Source organism: Gadus morhua, chromosome 2 (genome assembly GCF_902167405.1).
Source record: "Gadus morhua chromosome 2, gadMor3.0, whole genome shotgun sequence".
NCBI classification, from domain to species: domain Eukaryota; kingdom Metazoa; phylum Chordata; class Actinopteri; order Gadiformes; family Gadidae; genus Gadus; species Gadus morhua.
The window spans coordinates 8,664,176-8,682,908 of record NC_044049.1 but is presented as its reverse complement, the minus strand read 5'-3'; the positions used below and the strand labels follow the sequence as shown (position 1 = coordinate 8,682,908).

The 18,733-nt window shown below is 42.1% G+C and overlaps 3 protein-coding genes across 12 annotated transcripts; 2 read left to right on the top strand and 1 right to left on the bottom strand.

Moving 5' to 3' along the window:
• The first annotated feature begins 42 nt into the window (after nucleotides 1-42).
• Nucleotides 43-1,142, top strand: polr3k (polymerase (RNA) III (DNA directed) polypeptide K). The gene is made up of 3 exons (XM_030344579.1): nucleotides 43-350; nucleotides 537-624; nucleotides 856-1,142. The coding sequence occupies exons 1-3, from the start codon at nucleotides 240-242 to the stop codon at nucleotides 981-983; spliced, it is 327 nt and encodes a 108-aa protein (XP_030200439.1). The 5' UTR covers nucleotides 43-239; the 3' UTR covers nucleotides 984-1,142.
• On the bottom strand, nucleotides 1,138-6,743 carry cdip1 (cell death-inducing p53 target 1). 3 transcript variants are annotated; one of them, XM_030344548.1, is made up of 5 exons: nucleotides 6,447-6,743; nucleotides 5,210-5,364; nucleotides 4,870-5,019; nucleotides 4,512-4,773; nucleotides 1,138-3,189 (listed from the first exon to the last, which is right to left on the bottom strand). In XM_030344548.1, exons 2-5 carry the CDS (start codon nucleotides 5,292-5,294, stop codon nucleotides 3,078-3,080), a joined length of 609 nt encoding a protein of 202 aa, XP_030200408.1. In that variant the 5' UTR covers nucleotides 5,295-5,364; nucleotides 6,447-6,743; the 3' UTR covers nucleotides 1,138-3,077. The 3 variants fall into 3 exon arrangements, with proteins under 3 accessions (XP_030200408.1, XP_030200427.1, XP_030200419.1); XM_030344567.1 differs by having other exon boundaries at nucleotides 2,918-3,189; nucleotides 4,870-5,016; XM_030344559.1 differs by having other exon boundaries at nucleotides 2,918-3,189; nucleotides 5,210-5,384; nucleotides 6,447-6,722.
• A 1,409-nt stretch (nucleotides 6,744-8,152) lies between these two features.
• On the top strand, nucleotides 8,153-18,022 carry mgrn1b (mahogunin, ring finger 1b). 8 transcript variants are annotated; one of them, XM_030338747.1, is made up of 17 exons: nucleotides 8,153-8,519; nucleotides 9,222-9,340; nucleotides 9,849-9,937; nucleotides 10,064-10,210; nucleotides 10,474-10,591; nucleotides 10,800-10,866; nucleotides 11,008-11,051; nucleotides 11,155-11,202; nucleotides 11,652-11,720; nucleotides 11,847-12,006; nucleotides 12,261-12,370; nucleotides 12,704-12,918; nucleotides 13,606-13,717; nucleotides 13,808-13,853; nucleotides 14,415-14,546; nucleotides 15,278-15,406; nucleotides 16,199-18,022. In XM_030338747.1, the coding sequence occupies exons 1-17, from the start codon at nucleotides 8,432-8,434 to the stop codon at nucleotides 16,306-16,308; spliced, it is 1,803 nt and encodes a 600-aa protein (XP_030194607.1). In that variant the 5' UTR covers nucleotides 8,153-8,431; the 3' UTR covers nucleotides 16,309-18,022. The 8 variants fall into 8 exon arrangements, with proteins under 8 accessions (XP_030194607.1, XP_030194596.1, XP_030194582.1 ...); XM_030338736.1 differs by having other exon boundaries at nucleotides 12,701-12,918; XM_030338722.1 differs by having other exon boundaries at nucleotides 12,701-12,918; nucleotides 13,603-13,717.
• Nucleotides 18,023-18,733: the final 711 nt, after the last annotated feature.

Genomic DNA, 18,733 nt, shown 5'->3' with positions numbered 1-18,733 from the left:
TCAGTATGTTGTCTTCATAATTCATTGTTTCATAACGAGCATGAAACAAAGTTGCACCCTATCGGACACTTCCGCCACGCTTCCGCCTCTCGGTTGACGTCCAGACTTACATGCCGAAGTTATTAAAACATATATTTAAAAGCATTTGGGGCGTTGTTCTGGCCAACATTAGCAACCCTTGTATTCAAATGAGTTAAACTGTCATTGTCTAGCTGTTCTTGGAAGACACCATTTGCAAAATGCTCCTTTTTTGTCCCACATGTGGGAATGTTTTGATCGTCGAGGAGGGACAGAAGTGCCTGAGGTTCGCCTGCAACACATGCCCCTACGTACACAATATCACAAGAAAGGTAAACTTTGTCAAATTGCCATCCCGTTATTGTCAAATATTCAAATATTTCAGTCAAGTATTTGCTTTATAATTCACAGTGAACCGTCAAGTTTACAAAGTGTAATTGTATTTTACTTTTTTGGTAATGTCAACATTGAAAAGCCATAGCCTAAATGTGTGCGTTGGACATATTTTTCCATCGAAGGTCAACAACAGGAATTATCCTAAACTTAAAGAAGTCGACGATGTTCTTGGTGGCGCCGCAGCTTGGGAAAATGTGGACTCTACTCCTGGTAAGTGCCTCATCCATCGTGGCCACCCTTTTTACGCCCAAGCCCCCATTGGTTTATAGTATGCACATTTGTAAGTATGGATCAGACAAGAACAACATAGATACGAGTTATACGTACATAACGCCTCTCAGTTCAACACAATAAAGCGGTGATGTAATTAGAACGAATGAACTTTTGGTAGGGAACTCTTTGAATCCTTTTTCATATATGGTGTACTATCTTTCCTCCCAGAAACCTGTCCGAGGTGCGGGCATCTTCGGGCATACTTCATGCAGATTCAGACCAGATCGGCAGATGAACCTATGACAACATTCTACAAATGCTGCAATATCGATTGTGGCCATCGGTGGAGAGATTGATCTGCTTGCATTGTTTGGCACAACTGATGTAAAAACCTTTGACTATGGACTTTTCCACAACCCATTCACCCGCTTTATTTTGTGTTATTTATACTCTAATATTGATTTTGGGATGTCATGGACATGCCTTTTGAAAATAAAAGGAAGTACCAGCTTTAATGTTCAGATTTTTTATTGATAAAATAGTACCTGTAGCAGTCAAACAGCTTGATTTCAGTTATCCACATCACAGAGATAAATGCAGTTATCCACAAAATACAAGACATACAGTGCTTTTTATTTAAAGTACAGTGCAATCCCTCGGATGAAAATGCTATTCTATCGCAGCTCGCCTGAAATCACATGTTATTGAAAAGCATACTAAACTAGGGATTACCAGTAGTCATTTAAATTGGGCAGCCATGTTCTCATCGATTAGAAATGGACATTCTATGGCTGATAGTATTTCATTTTTTTTAAGTAGTTGTCTGTACTGTTGCCACATTACTTTATCAAAGCCTACACGTCGTTAATGTGTTAGTATGGCAGTTAAAACGTGCAACAATGCAATTGATTCATGTTACTTCTGTAGGCTTACAGACCCATAATAGCACTGTCCCCCACCCTCCCCATATTCAGGGACAGGTTTATATAATTTCTCATTTAATCATTGTAGACTTATCTAGTTAAGCTGTTAATGTTTCTGAAGCAACATCCTAATGAGAACGATTGAACATTGGATAGGTGCATATCTTGAACAGTGTTAGCATGACAGAATGCTCCGCAGGCAGACTTGGGCCGAGCACACACTATAACGGTAATGGCATGTAGTGTCTCCTGTAATACAATGTAATGAAACCGTATGATCGGACGAAATGTCTGTTAGCTGTATGTACATGGTTATTTTTCATCCACTTCTGAACAATGGAAACAATTCTCAGCCAAACGCTAGTTAATATCAGATGTTATTTTTTGTTACTACTGCATTCAAAGCCGTCTATAAAAGGCATAGCACATCACTGATTTCCTTCATCAACCGAGAAGATTTTTGTCAATTAAAAAAAGGTATGTGTTGGCAAACATTTTAAAAATGTGCGACATGTAGATTTTCACTGAGAGCCTTAACACTTTATAAAATGACATTAGAAATAACACCAATTTGAAAATGAAGGGGGTTATAAGTGTAAACAGCGTTATCTGAAGAGTTATCTCAACTGACATTCAATATTGAAAAGCAATGCAAGTCACATATCCATGCCATGAAATCAACCACCGCGTAAATCGTATTACCAAGACGGATATAAATGTTTTAGTGTTAGTTCACTGACATTCAAAAAACTATACATGTTTTATTGCACAGGAAAGACTAGGTGAATTAGAACAAAAATATACAGACACCAACTCTTCAAAATGACATGTTCAAATGATAAACATGTCTAAAATAAATACAACGCATTACTGACCCTGCGTTGGTGAATTCAATATAAATGTGCCTTCTTGGCGAGATTCACAGATACTTTGAACTAAATAAAGTGACAATTTTCACAGCTTCCCTCCAGCTGAGGCTTCTATCCTTACATATTTCTTCATAAATGCATATTGCGAGTCTTCTCCTAACCATGGACAATTCTGTACAACACACTTCTGTAACGTTTTTTTTTTTTTTTCCTGGTGGATGTTATGCCTCATAGGTTTGGTTACCCAGTTTAAGATGTGTACAGTGGAAACGTCATGTCTATACATGGAGAGTCTAGTAATGAGACTGTGTGTGTGTGTGTGTGTGTGTGTGTGTGTGTGTGTGTGTGTGTGTGTGTGTGTGTGTGTGTGTGTGTGTGTGTGTGTGTGTGTGTGTGTGGTGTCTATATTCATGTGTGCATATGCATGTGTGTATATATATATATATGTATATATATTTTTTTTTTTATACATATACATATATATGCACACATCACACAATAAAGACAAGGCCAACTAATAACCAAACTACAGTTAGGGGGGGTTAAAGGAAGTACAGGACACAGCGATAGGCCGGAGAAATAAGCCCGTACCGACCAATAGGAGCCGTGCGTTTTTTCGGTGCATATTGGTATGTCTGCAGCATGCAGCTGTTGGTGGTTAGCAGACACGCTTGTATGTGTAGATGTAGCCCTTGCAGTAAGGACATGTGTGTGTCACGTCCTTGAGATCATCGATCAGACAGGGAATCAGGCAGCAGCCAAGATCACACCTAGGGGTAGGAAACATTTATCATTGACACAAGAGAGAAGACGACTCACTGAAGTCGCTTGAACACAGATGTTTTACCAGCAAATATCATTTGGATACATACAAAAATAGTTTTTGGGGCTCGTTTTTTTAGGAGCAGTGGACCATGTCATCTTAATCCCTTACACTGGAATCCGAAATGGATGTTATTGATTAACGGTCATCCATCCAACCGGGTGTTTTTCTTGTCATTACATTTAAAATAAACATGGAACTCAACTGGAAACATTTGAAATCGAATATGCTGCAGTTAAAATAGCACTTAAACATTAAAAGGTTATATATTGAATAGCTAATGTAAAAAGGGAAAAATGATTCCCCAATTGAGTAGCCTATTTACTAATTGGTAAACCCTGTGCATAATGGATGAGGCCAATCTAGATTGAATTACTTAAGTTAATTTCCTTGTTTATAAAGTAAGTAGACTAGCAACACAGCGAATCGAAAAAAATTCGATCCACCATTTATAATTGAATGTAATACCTCCGGTCATATCTCAACCAAGGTCCATCCTGAGCCCAATCTTAATGGCCGACTGCGCAAGGGCCCCCTTAACCATATCTCGGACCCATCGTTCCATCTATGTTAAAGCAAAACCTCTGGGGGGAGACCTTTTAGATATAATGTAAAGTCTGATTTGTGAGACTCCCCAATAGCCAACACCGCAATGTCCATTAGAGCACTTGGTGTGGTGTGCTTATATATTCTTGTTATGTTTTTTAGGCCTTTAGTTTGTATATGCTCTTTAGTTGCGTGGCTTAATCCCAAAGGGCTTCTTGCATTATGAATGTGCATCTATGTATTTGTCAAGTAACAATTCTGTTACGATTAGAACTCTGGAAACTAAAACAGGAAAGATCTACAGTGTTTAGTGAAGCTACCTTAGGAGATAAGGTAGGATACAATAATCTCAGACACAAGAACGCGTTTTTTATTGAGTGTTAGCCTAAATATTGAACAATTTCAGGGGCATATTTGCTGGTGAGAAATGTTGTATATTTGGTATACTTACTTAGTATAATATATACTGACAGAACACACAGTTATATTTAGCATTGAGGTATCACGACTGATCTCCTTTGCTTCCAGCGAAGCACTTCTATTCTGGCGTAGATGGCATTGAACCAAAGTCTTTTGAGTCTTATATTTGTAGCTCGTGCGGATGGGGCCTTGCATCTTTTGTCCCGCGAATCGTCTTTTTTACGCACAATTAGCCTGGATCCTTCAACACTCATGCAAGCTAATTTCCCATCATGACTTTAACCAAAGGGTTGGATCACTTACCCCACAAAGAAGCAGAACAGGCAGAAGAGGGTGTTCATTAGGCCGACATCGTGGGTGATGCGGGTGATGATGGCCTGCTGGCAGTGTGGACACACCGTCTGCACCGGGGACGTCTGGAACATCTCCCCCTGCAGGACGGTGACGGTGGTAGCCGCACCAGGGGGCGACAGAACGGTGGCCGTGTGACCGGCCATGTGACTTGGACCCGGGCCAAACTGGCCTGGCATGGGCTGAGGAAAGTGACCGGGTGGGTAGAAGACTCCTGCATGGGAAGAACAAAACAGCCACTTCATATCATATTCTCACGCATTGCCTGGTCAAAACACACACAGAGGCAGGCAGAGAAGGCAGGGGGTACCTGGCGGGGGCATGGGCATGGGCATGGGCATGGGGCCTTCACCGGGGCCGAGAGGGTGCATGTAGCCAGGCTGCGAGGCCTCATAGGGGGGAGGCCCATAGTCCGGGGGCAGGTTTGCTCCCTGCTGTGGAGCCGCCGCCATCGGAGCTGCTTCAGAGATGGAAGACACGTACAAGGAAGTAGTGATGAACATGTAGGCACGCGGAATAAAGGACTATTCAATCCAACGTCGAAATGAAACTAGATTATAGACATCGTGTGGTTTAAGGGGGTCAAAGTCCATCAGCACTGTTTTATGTTATAACACCACACATGTTAGATGGTAAAATAACCAAATTACCAGTAACAACAGGTATCCCATTCTTCTCTTCAATGATTGGGGCGCTTGGGCCTCCGGGGTAGGGAGGTGGGGGGTCACTGGACATGTCGGATCGCTGAATGGAGCAAGGACTGGAGATGAAAGCCGACGCACAACTGTCCTGGGACACACTCACCCTGGGCAGAACAAAGATTGACTGTGAAATATATGAGAATAGTATGTCATAGAAAAACTACGGTATCGCTTCCTTGTTCCTTCATATAAACTAAGGCAAGGGTTTATAAAAGATGTGGGGGAGGCTACTACAGAGTATAGGGTTGTACAGTTTGTATTTGGTTAGGTTGAATGCACATTTCCAACCCAACCAGGATAGTTTCATTCTAACTTAAATAATTTACCAAAATTGCACAACAGAAACGCCCCAATATATGATTATATTGCAAATGTCAAAGGTAACATTTGTACTAAAAAAAGAAACACCAGACTAGGCAGACTAGACACCAAATATAGAAACTATAAACAATTGATATTTAAGGTCGCACTTAAGACTATGGAGTTGCTTTTGTGCATTGATTAACCAGCAGGATAACTAACTATAACGTTGACCCTCGATAGCTCACTGCCACAGTTCAGCGCCAGTACGCAAATGCGTTACGCAATGGTGTCTATCTGTAGCGTCTTAAGTGGTTAATCTGTCTCTGTGGTTGGCCGCAGTTATACAGTAGCAAACGTTTAAGAGAGCAAGATATAGCTACATAAGAGACACAGAGAGATGGATAGATAAACATATGGATGGATGGATTCATGGATACATGGATATAAGGTTAGCTAGAGGGGTAGAGAGATGGATAGAGGTAGATGGAGATGGAGAGATAGATCGATAGATAAGGCTAACAGCTGCTTGTCCTCACGTTATATGTGTGATGGTGAGATCACCAACACATGCCTTCGTGTTGAGTCTAAATCAGTGTCCTTCAGTGAGCCATCCCACCAGTAAATGAACCACGCGAAAGGCGAACGTCGTGTGTCATTCAAGTATAGAAATAACGGTTGAAGTTTAAGTAATTAATATTTATAATATTTAGAAAAGGATATTTGCTTATCAATGGCAACCAACATCGAGCTAGCTTGTGAAGACGATCGTCAGGCATGACAGTACCTACCTAGCAGACTACGTTTGTCTACAGACATATAAATATCTCACTGGGTCAAACGCACATGCCATTGTATATTTTTTTTTATCAGAATGACAACTTACAGATTGAAGATTCACCTCCCGCAAAGGGTGGCAAAAACCGCGGTCTACCCGAAAGTTAGGGGGCTGTGTAGCCTGGCGTTAGCTAGAAGCTAGATCTTTCTGGAGTAAACATCCGTGGAGAGGGGCTTTACACCTGACGTCATCCTGATCTACTCAGCGGATTTACCCAGCAGAAGAGCGCACCACCGTGTCCTATGATGTTATGTATTATTCTATGTTGATCAGCACATATCTGTTATGGGTGCGTTTGGATAATAAAAAAAATCCAAACTCTTCACCGTTACCTCCGCCAGCAAAGAGAAAATCTCATTAGGAGCACTGAAGATTACGCTGTACTTTACTATATATAGCCTAGTTTATAACATCGGACTAACTGTGAAATACACATCCTTAATCATGGGCTCCACATCACGGTCTTACACGCTCCAAATATCATTTTACCAAAAGATATATGGACGATATATAATTTGATATGAAGATCATCGAATATCTGTATATTTCGAAAATATGTGCATGTTAATGTATTCTATTCAATTTAATCTGTAATTAATAAATAATAATACAAAAAAAATATATGTAGCCTACATTTTTTCAATCTTAAAATAATGGACAGGAACTCCATATCATTCTGTACATTCAACTGTATGCCAGGTAGCTAATGATTGATGATGAGGAAAAAAAATCCACCTGGTGCTGATAGTGGTACAAACAATATTGTGGTTGCGTGTGTGTGTGTGTGTGTGTGTGTGTGTGTGTGTGTGTGTGTGTGTGTGTGTGTGTGTGTGTGTGTGTGTGTGTGTGTGTGTGTGTGTGTGTGTGTGTGTGTGTGTGTGTGTGTGTGTGTGTGTGTGCCACCAACATTTGTTTGTGGCAAACTGCCCAAAAAAATTGTTTCAAGAAGGTATGTATTATGAGAATATAGGCTTATTGTATTGCAATACATTCAAGAGAATATAGGCTTATTGTAGTGCAATATCTTCAATTAGGAGTGTTATGATAATACAGGCTTATTGTAGTGCAATACCATCAAGCAGGTATGTTAGGATAATATAGACTTATAGTAGTGCAATACCTTTAATTAGGTATGTTATGATAATATAGGCTTATTGTAGTGCAATACCTTCAAGCAAGTATGTTATGAGAATATAGGCTTATTGTAGTGCAATGCATTTAATTAGGTAGGTTAGGATAACAAAGGCTTTTTGTAGTGCAATACCTTCAAGAAGGCATGTTATGAGAATATAGGATTATTGTAGTGCAATAACTTTAATAAGGTATGTTATGAGAATAGGGGCTTTTTGTAGTGCAATACTTTAATTAGGTATGTTATGATAATATAGGCTTATTGTAGTGCAATACCTTCAAGCAAGTATGTTATGAGAATATAGGCTTATTGTAGTGCAATACATTTAATTAGGTAGGTTAGGATAACAAAGGCTTTTTGTAGTGCAATACCTTCAAGAAGGCATGTTATGAGAATATAGGATTATTGTAGTGCAATAACTTTATTAAGGTATGTTATGAGAATATGGGCTTATGTAGTGCAATACCGTCAAGAAGTTATGTCATAAGAATATAGGCTTACTGTAATGCAATAGTTCTCTGGCATGGGCAAACAATCACCATAAAAAAGTATCCACTACACAGAAGGGCAGTGTGCCGAAAACATCGCACGCCCTGAATGTGGAATCTGTCTGCGTCGGGACAGCCAATCAGATCCACTTCTTGTTACGGTAGCTCAGCCTTGGCATAACAACAGCCAGCTTGCGTGTACTGCGATCTCCTGAGCGTCATCTGATGTCAAAGTGATCGCTTAAAATGTTTGATTATCATTAACATTGTTTGTACAGGGTTCTGTGCTAACGTGGCATCCGTGCGTACCAGCGACATTGTTAATCGGGGGGGGGCAAACGTAACGGTGATCACTGAGCTAAAGCGTTACTGGCGTTAGCTGCGAAGCTAGCTAATTGTAGTTAGCGAAGAAGATGGGGTCCATCCTGAGTCGTAGAATCGCCGGAGTTGAGGATATAGATATCCAAGCCAATTCGGCATACCGATTTCCACCTAAATCAGGTAGGTAATGAACCGACCGTGTTGCTTAAAAGAAAGCTGTCCTGGCATACCTATCATGTTGCGTTAACGCTGACATTTTTGTTTGTGATCTGTGACGGAAATGAGCCCATGGACTCCACAATAACAGTACAAGGGGAGAGAATCAGTTCATGCAAGTTGTTTATTTGTGTTCGTGTCCTGGGTATCCATTCGGTTAGGATATTTGTTATTGTTGATGAAGTAATCCCATGGGGTTTTCATTATCTTCTATGGAGACACCATGGAAGCATCGCAGTGTGTGACAAAGGTGCTGTATGGTATAGTATAGAAACATGATATACGGGTACAATCCTGACTGCACGAATCCTCAAATTCGGAGATATGACCAATGTCACTGCCTATGCAGATTATAAGTCCTTCAATTAATAACAAGGACTTTCAACAAAGTAACGATGTCTGTCTATTAGAGACTAATGATTGGCGTAGTGAACAACGTTCTCAATAAGAGACAACCAACTACACTGTATCGGTATTTCTTGTTCAGCATCAATAAAGAAAAAGCAGAAAGTGGTTGTTTCTCCTCTCACATTTTGGGTCTTTAAATAGGAATTCAAATTTTGCTTTGATCATATTATGTTGTCATATTTATATAGCCATTTGGTTTACTTGATGCATGACATGCATGGCACATTTAAATTGTATTTGTTTTACTATTGCCTCCAGGGAATTATTTTGCCAGCCATTTCTTCATGGGAGGGGAGAAATTCGACACACCACATCCAGAAGGCTACCTTTTTGGAGAGAACATGGACCTCAATTTCCTTGGAAACAGGCCTGTGCAGGTGAGACGTCGTTTTGAAATTGGGCTTCTCTTTAAAATCACCCTGTGGTTCTCCCCATTCTATGAGTCATTTCTATACTTTCTATACTCGGAAAGGGAAACTTTCCGAGTGATGCGGCAAACTAGCTGTTTGCCCCTATCAAATCATCTACCAATCTGGTTATGCAAGTGGTTATTTATTCATTTTAAAGATGTAGACTCCCTTGAATGTGGTTCTCTTGTTGTTTTGGTTAGGGCTACTGATGTCCTGAAGCATGTTTTTGTCACGCTTTTCCCTGCCTATTTATTTTGTATTTGTTATAACATGAAATGTCTGTGCTGTTGCCCCCTGTGGCTCTCCTTGCCTTTATGAGAGCCGTGTCTGTGGAGTCAATCTGTACGTCCTGTTTGGACTACGTCCTGTTCCTTCTCGAGGGATTAATTAAGTTAATCATTCAATCAATCTTGTTCAATCAGGCTTGTCTATCCTGTTTTATATATATTAAAAGCATAGATTTTCTTCTCCTCAGTTTCCATACGTTACCCCAGCTCCTCATGAGCCGGTGAAAACTCTACGCAGTCTGGTCAACATCAGGAAGGATTCTCTGCGTTTAGTCAGGTAAAGATAAAACGACCTTTTTACCCAAGTAAAATGTAATTTTCTTTTCAACCAACATCAACCCGGGTTATTCAATGGCTCGTCCTCACGTGGTACGATATCCATCATGTCGGACACTGCTTACAGGTACAAAGATGATGCGGATTCGCCCACGGAGGAGGAGGCAAAGCCCAAGGTGCTTTATGGCGTGGAGTTCACCTTCGACGCTGATGCCCGTGTCGCCATCACGCTGTACTGCCAGGCCTTTGAGGAGTTCTCCAACGGGATGGCCGCGTAAGAGTTTTGCTTAAAAAGCAACTACTTTTATTCGCCTACAAAAATGTCCTGTACACAGTATAGTTTCATTTTCGAGTTCCTTTTATTTGCGTGGTATATTGTGTGAACATTTAGATATTTTCTAGAAACTTGAAAAGGTTCTTGCAGAGATCGTTTTTTGTAATGAAACAAAAACTTTGAATGATGGGTGACAGAAAAACAAAGCTAACTATTGAGTTATTATGAGGTAATCTTATTCATTTGTTTGATTTTACCTGCAGGTACAACCCAAAGAGTCCGCTTCTGGTGTCCGAAACTGTACACTACAAACGAGGCGTGAGCCAGCAGTTCTCCATGCCGTCTTTCAAAATAGACTTCAGCGATTGGAAAGAAGAAGATGTAATTGTTTGCCTAATGTACCCAACCTGGTTGCGATAGATGCTCTAGATCCGCAAATACACATGAATATCTTGACTATATATATGCACACATAGTTCCTGTCCAACTGCCTTATCTTTTCACGTAACCGAAAGCAACATTTATATTTTTTTCCCAACAATGTTATACCCTATTTAATCTTGAAATGTTTTTTGTGAATTTTCCACAGCTGAACTTTGACCTAGACCGGGGTGTATTTCCAATGGTCATCCAGGCAGTGGTGGATGAAGGGGATGGTAAGAAGTGAGAATAGTACAAGTAATGCATTTAAATAACAGGATTTCATGTCAAGTATTAGTATACAATTCTTACACTATAATATTGAGGTTCTTTTGCTTTATGGAAACATTAATCTATTCCTATGTTATTCTTTCAAGATTGCTTGGGCCATGCCCATGTACTCCTTGCTGCGTTTGAAAGAGTAAGTGTACTCTATTTATAAATTCAGAAAAAATGAATTCCTTGTAACTATCAATTGAACAACATTTCAATGTTCCCTGACCTCAAATCCATTTATCTTTCAGCATGTTGATGGCAGCTTCTCTGTCAAGCCCCTGAAACAGAAGCAAATTGTGGGTTTGTTTAATCAGCTTGGTTAATTAGTTATGTTTGCATTTAGTCTAATCATGTCATTCATTTGTACGAATATATGTCAGACAAGTGAATACAAATGAAACAAAGCCTAAATTAGGCCAGAAATCAAATGCGGCCAATCCTGCTTGTCGCTTTTGAAAAACCCTAGTATTACCATTATTATAAATGTGTGTCAACGCTCACGGGAGCTAACTGCTAATTAAGAAGCACTCCTTTGCACCTTATAATCTATGATTGGAAGTTGGTTCTTGTCAGCTGAAAGTACTTAGATACCGTTGATGTTGTCTGAACATGAAATATACTGCAATGTTATTTTTAACCACGGCAGGTTAAAGCTGTATTGGGCTACAAATGTATACTTACGATTGCATTCATTGTCATACTCAATGCCAACGATAACACACTGATTAATCATCGCACATGACAGGTCGACCGTGTGAGCTACCTGCTCCAGGAGATCTACGGCATTGAGAACAAGAATAACCAGGAAACAAAGGTGTGCAGTCTATTCCATATCGTCCAATGATCTAAAGTAACGGTTCAGTCATGCGTTTGTTTGGTGCTTGGGTTGTCGGCACATCACCGTCTCCTTCGTTCCCCCCCCCCTCCCCCTCCCCCTCAGCCGTCAGACGACGAGAACAGCGACAACAGCAACGAGTGCGTGGTGTGTCTCTCGGATCTGCGCGACACACTCATCCTGCCCTGCAGGCACCTTTGTCTGTGCAACTCCTGCGCCGACACGCTCCGTTACCAGGCCAACAACTGTCCGATATGCCGACTGCGTGAGTGTGGCGGACGGCAAGAGGCGGTCGAGCATTCTGAAAGCTTGTTTACTGAAACGCCGGTCCCCTTTATGTTGGTTTCTGTGTGATTGCAGATAATTACGTTCAGTGGCTCAGTGAACTGTAGCCCTATTATTCATCCAGTTCTTACTAACGGGGAAGTCCCGGTATTACTTAATACAAAGCATTATGGGCGTTGAAACTTTTAACTGGAGTGAACTGAAGCGATGTTTCCGATGTGTGGGTTCTCCCAGCGTTCCGAGCCTTGCTGCAGATCCGAGCGGTGCGGAAGAAACCCGGAGCACTGTCGCCCGTTTCCTTCAGCCCCGTGCTGGCCCAGACGATGGACCACGACGAGCACTCCGTATGTGGATCTGAGTTCTGGTTCACACCGGACGCATTTCTCAAATAGCCTCCACATTTACATCACAAGCCATTTCAGTCGCTATTAAGATCGGATGTTGGAGGAATTTATATTAATTTAAATAGGGAATCATATTGGTTTGAAAATTTAAAATGATCGGAATATTTATCTTAATGCTCAAAATATTTAACTTGATACTGTCATTAAATTTGTGTGTGTGTGTGTGTGTGTGTGTGTGTGTGTGTGTGTGTGTGTGTGTGTGTGTGTGTGTGTGTGTGTGTGTGTGTGTGTGTGTGTGTGTGTGTGTGTGTGTGTGTGTGTGTGTGTTAGCAGAGCTCCGACTCGGTGCCCCCGGGCTTCGAGCCCATCTCCCTGCTGGAGGCGCTGAACGGCCTGCGGTCCATCTCGCCCGCCAACCCGTCCGCCCCGCTCTACGACGACATCAACTTCTCCGGCGGCGGCGGCGAAAGCCGAGCCCTCAGCTCCCCGGAGCATCTCAGCGACGGCGGCAGTCTGCAGAAGAGCAAAGTCAGCAAGTCCCCAGACAGGTAGGTAATCCACAGCAGCCGCCGCCGCCACAGTCGTCACGTTTCCAGACATGTAATCCCCCCCCCCAACCACCCATCCCATGCACGCACCGGGTCACAGCGGGGACCCTGTCCTTCTCTTCTTCAGCTGCTCTTGGCTTGGAGTCTGAGACGGCGTTGGCTAGACTACTTTACTGTTGCGACTCAGAGGCTTTTAGTGCATACAGATGGATGACATTGGGGATCCAATTAGTCCTTGCAGCTGGGAGCCAAACTCCCACACCACACCCTAGCCACGGCACCATCCTGAATACATTTTTTAAGTTGTATTATCTCTGTCATAAGTATAAGCTCTTGGGTAACGCACAACAATTATCGAGTTCTGTTCATATCTTTGCCATGAGAGCATAAACAAATGCTATGAAAGTGTATAACTGAATTAATTTATGACAATGGATCAATTATATATACTGTAATGTTGCTTAAAAGCTGTACAATTGATGATGTACGATTCATACAAAATATATTGATAATTTCCACATCAGTGGATTACAGGACAGAGTAGTAAGGATGCAGGAGGACTCTAAGCAATCCGTCCTCTAGTAGAATTCCCCCTTGAGTGGGAAAAATCGTTTTTAGTAAGAACCCTCTACGCCGGAAACCATCTTTGTTCGCTGAGTCATGAACACTTTCCTCTCCCTCCAGCAGCACCTTGAGGTCCCCGTCCTCTCCCATCCAAGAGGAGGACGAGGAGAAGCTGTCGGAGATGTCCGACGCTCAGCCCAACCCGCTGCTGTCCAGCAGTCCCGCTCCCACCGAGGCGAGTCTCCACCCTATGACCCTTCCTCTGGCCGGCTTCGCTTTCACCCGGTCGGAACGGTGCTAATTTCTGATGTCCTTTTGTTTCCAGGCCACGGGCGTGGAGGATGTGGCCGAGTCGCTGTCCCCGGACGACGGTGAGTTGTGGATTTGGTTTGCCCACGGAGAATCGATTCCCCCCGTTAGGTCCGTGTATTTACCCTCGACGTAGGCCCTTGTCCCGTACCCTTGAATATTCTTCCGTCGTCCAAGTGGAGTGTGGCTACGGTGTGAAATACGGTTATGGATTCGTCGTATTTTTAGTCTTGAATTTATGAAATGAGGAAACTGATGCATTGAATTGGCACAGAAAATGAGGCATTCAATACAAACACGAAGGGTAGAGTCTATAAAATAATAAAAATCTGGTGTCCGCTAAATCCTCATGTACTTAAAATTATTATTTTTGCCGAGTGGCCTTAGTATTGATCAGTTATTTAGATGTTCTAAGACTATAGTCTTAGACTATAATCCCGTAAAACTATAATTTATCCAACCCAGAAGCTCCATATTGCCCAGCCTGCCTCTCCATGCACTCAAGCAGTCTAAATGATTCCCTTCGGCAGCTGTCCCACGTCTCCTCCTACTGTATGTTTCAAACTGACACTAATGGTGACCCCCCCTTCCTTACCCTCTCCTTTCACTGCTGGGGACTGCAGAGGAGGAGGAAGAGGAGGAAGAGGAGGAGGAGCGGCCTCACTCCCGAGAGGAGATCCTCGAGGACTGCATCAGCGAACACAGTAGCCTGACCAAGACGGAGAGCGACCCGCCCGGAGACCTCTCCCTGCCAGGTAACATCAGCTCTGCAGAAGGTCGTCATAGAGCGAGGAGAGACAGACGAAAGTCAAGCTCAGATTCACCCTTATTAAAAGATAGGAACTCCTAAGGGGAGAAATGAAGATTGAAGAAATGGGAAAACCTAGTTGGCAGCAGTGCCCTCTGCTGGCTAAATGCGGAAGGATTCAAACAGCCTGCTGTTGGACAATTTCTATTGTACCTTATGGTATAATAAGTAACATTACAATGTGAAAATATCTAAAAACAACGAGAACTGTGTAACATTAACATTAACATGAAATTGGTTCCAACAAGTTTCAAACCTAGAGAAATCCTTAGTATGATTCATGGTAACGACCTGTTGCATTTGGTTGTGTGTCACTAGCGTCATACGCCCCCTGACTTCCGGGAAACATTTGAAAAAGTAATCCAGATCCGATATTTCAATATCGATCTATTTTACCAAGATGCCCTACTTTAACAAGCGGTTCTTTCCAGCCCCCAATTTATGCAGTGTTTCCCCACAAATAAACTTTACTTGGGCGGTTCATTATTCGTAACAATTATTTTATCTGTCCGCGATCTACAGGGTTTCCCATACATTGAAAAAAAATATGCATATTGAAAACGTGTCTCTACTGGATAACTGTCTTAATATTTTCCCCCAAAGTCTCTTCCACTGTTTCCCTGTGTAGTTAATACCTGTATGGCTGATGTCTCTTGTGTACCATGTCTCTGCTCCCAGGTTACTCTCTAACAACGCATGCAAAAGTCACGGTGTACTCTACTGTGCAGACATTTGCTGCAAAATTCACATCCTATTGTCAGCTTCCAGCAGCAGACAACCTCCAATGGTTTGGCCTAACACCTGCAAGTTAGTCCCGTAACAACGTCCGCGCCCATCTCTACGCTGGTTCCTTCCGACAGTGTCTGATGTTGCTTTAATACCTTTGTCTTCATGGGCCGGCGACTCAATGCTGGGAGTTTTAAATTGCTCTCTTCTATACGAGATTTCCCCCCAACTGGGCTTTTGAATCCAACCTGTGTGATTATTCTAACCCTGTGCCTCTATTCCTTGCCATCCTGATCCAATCTCTCTTCTATACGAGATTTCCCCCCTACTGGGCTTTTGAATCCAACCTGTGTGCTTTTCTAACCCTGTATCTCTATTCCTTGCCATCTTCTCCCTCTTCTCGCTCTATCTATCTTTCCCTGTGGGTCTCTCACCCTGACCTCGGGCAGCCATAGGTCCTGATGCCTGCTCCATTGGTATGGAGGAGTAGCTGTGGTATGTAGGCCTTTCCTGTTCTCTGCTGCTTTTTTCTCTCTCTCTCTCTCTCCTGGTTGGCTGGTGTACCGATCCTATAGTTTATTCTTTTCGTTTTTTCGGATACTATGATTTATTCATTCAGCGGGAAAAATAAACTCTATTTATTTTTCTTTTGGTTTCCTAAACAAAGTTCTCACCCTTTCCCATTATGTGGCTTGTGTGCCATGGTTGCACTGGGTTCTCGCTCTCACTATGCTTTTGATTTTTGTGTCGGTGTTCGGTTCAGTGGGTCACCTACGTTCGTATCTATAACGCGTTCACGCACACGCTGCTTTACCACCGTTACTCACCCATGGACCCCCCCCCCCCCCCGCCTTCCTCCCCCCCCCCCCCCAGGTTCGTCCGAGTCCACGGAGAGCCTGAAGAGCCAGAGCACGAACTGCTCCAGCCAGCCGCTCCTCTCGTCTCCCAGGAACAGCTTCCACTTGGAGGACGAGCACCACTGAGGCCAGACACGGCCCTCCCCTCCGTACATCACACACAGCACAGTCTCGCTTTTTAACCATTTACCAGACCGCTCGTATTAATCGACCTCTCAATAACTACACCAGTTATCTTTTTTATAGGATCTTTGTGTTGGGTTATTTTTGTATTATCAACGACTCTGATGTCTGAAGGATGACACAGGGAAGGAGCAGATCTTTTTTTTTCTTTCTTTTTTTTTTTCCTGTATCTTTCGAACTGACACCTGGAAGGAATTAGTAATTCCTGCGTTGTACCTCTCCGGTGTAAAATATCAATAGGCCCTTTTCTTGCTTTAGCTGCCATCCTGACTGTCAGATGTTCAGCCGTCTTGGAGGTTTGTTGTTTTCTAGTCATGTGGAACCCAGAGATATGTCGCCACTTTCCATGGTGGTGGTTAAGCACACTTATTTTAACTCTGCTTCACATTAAATCCAGAAACAGAAATAAACCCAAAATGACTTCGGGTGTTTTGCATTTGCCTTTAAATATGTTGACCGATGCACCCATTGAAAAAAAAAAAAAGTCTAAAAGTCGTTGACCAGAATTCAGCGAGCATACCGGTTGTCCATACAGAACCAATCTGAAATCTTTTGTAATGCACTCCTTGTTGTATATGCCGTGTTAAGAATTGTTTTGTTTTTATTTTGAATGATGTGATGTATTCATGTATGTCTTTGTATCATACTGTATCTTTACTAGAATCCTGTGTAGTCATTTACTAAACTGTATTCTTGCATATTGTGTAGGGATAAGGAAAATTATATATACTGGTATCATCGTATTGGGAAGTAGGCTCAGCACCTTGTACATACTCCTTTAAGGTTCAAATCGATAAGAGCTATAAAGTTCATGAGGTCATTCTCAAAGCTAAACACAAAGATTCAAACAATAGGTCACTAAAAACCTACAACTAGCATATATACCAGTGCTATGTGTATGCTAACTGTAAATGGCACAATAAGCGGGCTTGTAGATCTGACATTTGGAGTCTCCATTGTGATGCCAGCATCAGCTTCTGTGATGTCGCTGCAGGGTTAACTCAAGCCTTACTTCAACCTTTTCCTGTGTGTGTGTTTGCGTGAGTGTGTGTGTGTGAGTGTGTGCGTATCACCATGCATATGTAAAGATTTGTGTGCCTTGAGTTGGTAAGGCTGATTGTGGCATTGGGTATTGGGGTTCTTTGGACTGATTTCTTAAACTGTCCATGTCAGTTTCTTTTCTTTAGGTTTGCCATTCAATTTGTTAAGAAGCCCCAGTTTTCTATTTTCCCATCTCGATGCAATATGAAAGTTACTTTTGCAACATTAACAATGCACCAGTTACTGTTTTGTCTCCATGTATCCATGTTATGCATTTTAATCCCAACATGTGCGCCGTGTGTGTGTGGTTTGATTGACAAGCACACTCATCCAATGCAACTTAAGCAACCAATCATTTAGCATTGGGCTAACTCACGCATGTAAACTCTCAGAACCGCTTTAGCCTCTTACCGCTTTTATGAAACAACATGCTCCTCTATCCTCTTATGTGCCATTTCCATCCTGATACTGTGCCTTCCTCTTCCCACCACTATTGACCTGGTATCCAGGGTAACAGCAGTACGTGGTGTGTGGCTCTGCATAACCAATACCTGTCTTTTCATAAATGTATAGCTGCATGTGTATAACAATAAAGTCTGATTCAAAACGAATTCAATGATTGTGTTGGTAACTGTTAGTAAAGTCATCTGTTTGTTTAATTATGCATCCATCTGTCTGTGTGTTTGTCTCCGGTTGTTCATCAGTCACGTTTTAATATAAAATCCCTCTGCTAATTATTTACCAATCCTTAAGTCCAGGGGTTGTCAAACTTGCTTTGTCAGGTCAAAATAACTCAGACCTGTGGAATCACATAAACGTTTGTCCTGGGCCATCATATAATTATTTGCCCTTGGCCATCATATTCTGATTGTCATGGGACATCTTACAATAGTTTGTACTGGGCCATCATAATAATGTCTGTCCTGATCCATCATATGAATGTTTTTCCTTGGACATCATATTCATGGTCATCTTTGGCCTTTATCTGTGGTCATTGAGCTTTCCCCCTGCACTACATACAATTACCCCCCCCCCCCTCGCCCTCCAACTTTGAGAAACACTGCTCTGGTGACGTCTGTTGGTAGTAGATCCCTATTTAGGGTTCAGGTACTCTATGTGGTCCAGACTTAGTGTCTATTTTCCGCTCTACCGTTATAAACCACTAGCCTTTTCAATTAGATGTAGCAGTTAAATAATGGATTCAGGCCTATATTCAACCTCTTGTCTCTTACAGTGATGCATGTAGGCAGTATTATATTAGAGAGAGTGTTTGTGTGAATGTTGCTGTAATTTGCTGAGCATTCAAATTCAGATGCAGTCTATTGAG

Coding starts and splice junctions, on each gene's coding strand:
- cdip1 (XM_030344548.1), bottom strand. CDS start 5,294: ATGTCCAGTGACCCCCCACCTCCCTACCCCGGAGGCCCAAGCGCCCCA. Junction 4,774..4,869: donor CATGCCCATGCCCCCGCCAG/GTACCCCCTGCC, acceptor CTTCCCATGCAG/GAGTCTTCTACCCACCCGGT. Junction 3,190..4,511: donor CTGTTCTGCTTCTTTGTGGG/GTAAGTGATCCA, acceptor TCCTACCCCTAG/GTGTGATCTTGGCTGCTGCC.
- polr3k (XM_030344579.1), top strand. CDS start 240: ATGCTCCTTTTTTGTCCCACATGTGGGAATGTTTTGATCGTCGAGGAG. Junction 351..536: donor TACACAATATCACAAGAAAG/GTAAACTTTGTC, acceptor TTTCCATCGAAG/GTCAACAACAGGAATTATCC. Junction 625..855: donor AAATGTGGACTCTACTCCTG/GTAAGTGCCTCA, acceptor CTTTCCTCCCAG/AAACCTGTCCGAGGTGCGGG.
- mgrn1b (XM_030338722.1), top strand. CDS start 8,432: ATGGGGTCCATCCTGAGTCGTAGAATCGCCGGAGTTGAGGATATAGAT. Junction 8,520..9,221: donor CCGATTTCCACCTAAATCAG/GTAGGTAATGAA, acceptor TATTGCCTCCAG/GGAATTATTTTGCCAGCCAT. Junction 12,371..12,700: donor TGGACCACGACGAGCACTCC/GTATGTGGATCT, acceptor TGTGTGTGTTAG/CAGAGCTCCGACTCGGTGCC.